Source organism: Microtus ochrogaster, unplaced genomic scaffold, assembly GCF_000317375.1.
Source record: "Microtus ochrogaster isolate Prairie Vole_2 unplaced genomic scaffold, MicOch1.0 UNK6, whole genome shotgun sequence".
NCBI lineage: Eukaryota > Metazoa > Chordata > Mammalia > Rodentia > Cricetidae > Microtus > Microtus ochrogaster.
The window spans coordinates 12,771,986-12,776,740 of NW_004949104.1; the positions used below are offsets into that span (position 1 = coordinate 12,771,986).

The 4,755-nt window shown below is 44.7% G+C and overlaps 1 protein-coding gene across 1 annotated transcript in view; it reads left to right on the plus strand.

Moving 5' to 3' along the window:
* LOC101980002 overlaps positions 1 to 4,755 on the plus strand; it is a 137,508-nt gene that overhangs the window by 93,198 nt on the left and 39,555 nt on the right. Inside the window, 3 exon segments of the mRNA XM_013353352.1 lie at positions 1,440 to 1,473; positions 2,266 to 2,628; positions 3,545 to 3,626. Coding sequence (XP_013208806.1) covers positions 1,440 to 1,473; positions 2,266 to 2,628; positions 3,545 to 3,626 — 479 coding nt within the window.

Here is a 4,755-nt window from a genome sequence, read left to right on the forward strand (position 1 = left end):
TGACACCATGCAGAGTTCAGCCTTTGTGGTTAATTGCAAGATAATGAAGCTACTGTTTGTAATTTTAAGCACAAATGGCAAGCAAACATTGATTCCTTTGCTGGTATATTACTTCATAATTCCTATTGTTTCCACAGCGTGTCATGGCATGTGGCATTTATAATTTGAACAGTATCGTCCAATCCCAGCAGTTCCGAGGTTCACTTCTGAACCAGCCTGCTCTCGGTATACACTCAGACGGTGGCTCCCTTCCCCACCTCCATCCTTTACAGATTATCTAGTACAGCATCACACAGGTCGTGAGGGAAAGAACGGCCGAGACACAGACAGTGCTTAGGGTACCGTGCACCAACTGCATAGTAGACGGAGAACACTAGCTCCACTTATAAAGAAGCGTGTCTCTGGGTGGGAGGCATGGCTCAGTAGGGAGTGAGGGAGAGGCTTCTCAGTAAGTAGGCAAGAGGATCCAGATTGGAGTTCCAGGTCAGAATAGTTTGTAACTCTAGTCCCAAGGGATCCAAAGCCCTGTTCTGGCTTCTGGGGGCACCAGGCACACATGTAGAGAAATGGATGCAGGCAAACCATTCATGCACTTTGAATAAATAAATAAATAAATAAATAAATAAATAAATAAATAAATAAATAAATATTTAAAAAGGGAATTTCTCTAGAAGAGAACTTAAGTAATGCTTTCTAAATACGTTTTACTGTCTGTAATTCTGGTTGTGTGTTTTTATGACAATAAGACTGAAAACCTATGCTAAAATGATAATTTTTTTCCATTTGGCTTTACTGAAAAACTTTGATCCAAATGTAATTCTTCATTACAATATTAGTAGTGTTCTAGTTTTATTTCTGTTGCTAGGCTAAAATACCCAGGCATCAGGAACTTGGGGGAGAAAGGGTTGAGTTTGATCTCCCTGTCCAGGCTGCTTTCCATCACTGAGGGATTATCACAGTGCTAGGAGCCTAGAAACCTAGTCCCATGACACCCAGAGTCCAGAGCAGAAAGAAATGCATGTGCAGTTTCTATATTCAGCCCCTCTCTATTCATCTACAGTCTAGGATCCACTGTATGGGGAATGGTGCCGCCCACCATGGGCTGTTTTCCCACAGTATTTAATGTTTAGTCAGGACTGTCCACTATGGACATGACCTCAGGCCAACCTGGTCTAGAAATCCCTCTGAGTCTCACCTCAGGTGACCCCGGTGTGTCAGGTTGATAATTAGAACTAACTATTATTCTTCATCCCTTAAGATTAACTTCTGTTTAGAATTGAATACACTTCAGAGGAAAGGATTGTACTTTAAATCAAATACAACTATTATGGATATGTGAAGTAAAATATAACTGTAGAGGCTGTTATATAAAACAACAGTGTTTGTGTTTTATATATTTAACATTTGCCTGAAAAGCTTTTATCCTTTTTTTTTTTAAGGCTGACAAAGAGACAAGCTAAAGAGAAGCACAAGGTACTGTAAACGAATAATCAGAAATGTAGTTTGATTGTTGTGGGAGGAAAGCAGACCAGGGGAACCTGGACTGCAGGCTGGGTGACGTCACACTGGGAGGAGCTACAGCTATCACACCTGCCATGGGCATCACCATAACCCTGAGCAGTGAGGATGTGAACCTGCAGCCTCCCAGTGCCCACTGCCAGTACCGCCCACCCCAAGTCTGCACCATGGGTGTCTGGTAGTGAGTCAGGCCTGTGAGTCCTCACAAGGGTAGTGTCTGTCACACAGACATTGTCGTGGCAAGGAAGGTTTTGGAAGCTAGGTTTTATTGTGTGAATGATAAGAGTTTCAACCAGGGGAGTGTGGCTATGTTTCCGTGTGCCAGGCTGCCAAAAAGGATAACCCAGGGAGTCGCTCTCCCGGAGGCCATGGGGACTGATGCTGAGGAAGGGAGAGATATGATCGCTGCAGATTTGCAGGTCCTGGTAGTTTCAGTTCGACGCAGTAAATACACAGCAGATCTTACCCATTCTAGAGACTGTCCATGGCCCAGGCTCCTTCACACAATTTACCTGCAAAATTAGCAGAATCATGAGCCTGGCAGGGGGAATGAGGAGCTGGAGAATGTTCCCAAAGTTGACTGAACAAGCCTGTAAAAGTCCAAAGTCAGGCAAAGGTTTCCAGAGTCTGCATCTGTAACCATGTGACATTCACTGCAGCATCCCAGTGCCTGCATCTGGCCACCCTAGGACGTCCACTGCAGCATCCCAGTGTCCGCATCTGGTCACCCCAGGACGTCCACTGCAGCATCCCAGTGTCCGCATCTGGTCACCCCAGGACGTCCACTGCAGCATCCCAGTGTCCGCATCTGGTCACCCCAGGACGTCCACTGCAGCATCCCAGTGTCCGCATCTGGTCACCCCAGGACATCCACTGCAGCATCCCAGTGTCCGCATCTGGTCACCCCAGGACGTCCACTGCAGTATCCCAGCCCACTGTGCAGGGATGAGCAATGGAGGGGTGCTACAAACCAGGGAACAGAGGAACAAGCTGAACAGGGAGACCCAAGTGTGCACTTGGAATGTAGACCATGATTCTTCAGGAGCCTTCCCCTTGCCTGAGACAGAGAAAATGGAGAGGATGAAGGGAATCAAAGGAGACCCTGAGTTGGTAGGCACCGCAAAGTCCATCCATCCTGTTGAAACTTCAGTTAGAACACAGATGCTCAGAGATCCCCAAACCAGGACTGCAAAGAGCAAAAGAGCTTGTTCACCAGCTCTGCAGGTCCAGCTGACTGGCTAGGTAAAACCAGACTTACCCTTTCTACACAGCCCCTCTTAGTCTGACACCAACAAGACAGGAAGTGAGATTCCAGCAGAAGCGAAGGGAAACCGTCCTGAGTCAGATAGCTAGAAATAACTGCTTTCTCTGTATGCTGTGAGGCCTTGATTGTTTATACTTAATCCTAATTTGTCCTAAATACTTAACTTGGCTTAAGGCCTGGAGAGATGGCTCAGAGTTTAAGAGCACTGACTGCTCTTCTAGAGGTCCTGAGTTCAATTCCCAGAAACCAGAGTGGCTCACAAGCATTTATAATGGGATCTGGTGCCCTCTTCTGGCCTGCAGGAATACAAGCAGGCAGAACACTAAAAATAAACAAACTTTTTAAAAAGATAGGTTATCAAAGACAATATAATGTTGTATCAACTGAAATATATTAGGGAGGTAACTCAAAAAGACTTTTGCAAAGAAGTTAATGTTTTTGAAAAAAGAAATCAAGCAACAGGAGACGCAAAGGCTGGGTGTGGTGGCATACACCTTTAATCCCAGAGACTGGCAGATCTCTGTGAGTTCAAGGCCAGTTTGGTCTCATAGAAAGTTCTAGGTCATAATAAAATCCTGTCTCTAAATTGATTAATTATTAATAACCAGGAGATGTTACTCAGAGTTTCCTTTGACAAAATCAGTTTTATCTAGAATTACATTTCTGCTTATGCATTTTGTCAAAGTGTAAAGCCACCACTTTTCTGTATTTACTACATTCTCTATGAATTCGGGGACGTTTTGAAATAGTGTTGTTTTACAGATGGAAACCCAAGTAAATCAAGTCAATGAAATGAAAGAAGCCAACAGCCGAAGTCAGCCTTCTGCGACAGCCGCAGGAAATGGTGAGTAGCCCTGTGCTTGCTGTGAGTCCATCTGCGGCTCAGTGAGCGCTGTGAAGGAGCGTGAGACAGGATGCTGTGTGAACAGGAGGCGTCTGCTGCATCTGGGTCCTATTTATGCATCCCTCAGTCCTGATCACAGAACACTGAAGTGTCGATATTCTGGGCCCCCAGGCAATGCCCTCTCTACCATTCTAGACAGAGAACCACTTCAAATCCCAGCAGAAGATCTCTGTGAGAATCTTCGGCAGCCAGTGGAACAGGCTGTAATAACCGTAGAGCTCCACCTCTTTGAACTTGATCCAACTGCCCCTAGAACTCTCTATTTTGAAAATTCGGAACCTGTCATATGCTGTCTCTTCTCAGAGCCAAGAGCTCGCTCTCCCCGGCTGCTCTAGCTTTCTGTGGGTCTCTTTTCAGTCCACTACCCTTAGATGCTTGTTACAATCCCAGAGCCATGTGTTTTCAGTCACTCTGCTGGGGTCTTCTTGACCAAAATAAATTACATGTACATAAATTACATGTGCCATGTGTTAGATGTCTGAAGGTTTAAACACATATTTCGCCACCATTGTCAACATGGGTAACAATGTATCTTCCTCCACAGCTGTTTCCTCAATTATCTTATATTCCCCTATTAAGAAGCTACTAATTCATCTTGAAAAGTACGTGAATCATTTTCTACTCTCATTACCAATAGAGGAGACTTAAATTCCTCTGTATTTTTGCATAGTATTATCATGGGCCTTTTTTCTTTCCACCGTTCTAGTAAGTGGCTATTGTGAATATCAGTGTCGTTCTTTAAACAATATTTTAGTACTTTTTGAGATTTTCATATGATGTATTTTGTTCATATTACCCACCCTTCCCCAGCTCCTTGCATAAACAGCCCTCCTCTCCATTTCCCCCGAGCTTTGGGTTTTGCCCCTTCTACCCCATGTTGACCAGTTAGTGTTGGAGCTGGGAACTGCCTTGTCATGTTTGTGACCTGCCAGGGGGTCCCATCATTAAAGAAAACTGACTCTCTTTCTCTCCCCACCACTTACAAGCATCAATAGCTCCTGAGCTAGCAGTGGGATCTTATGCCCACTTTCTCCTTCTAATGCTGAGATTTTTTTTTCTGCTTGAGGTC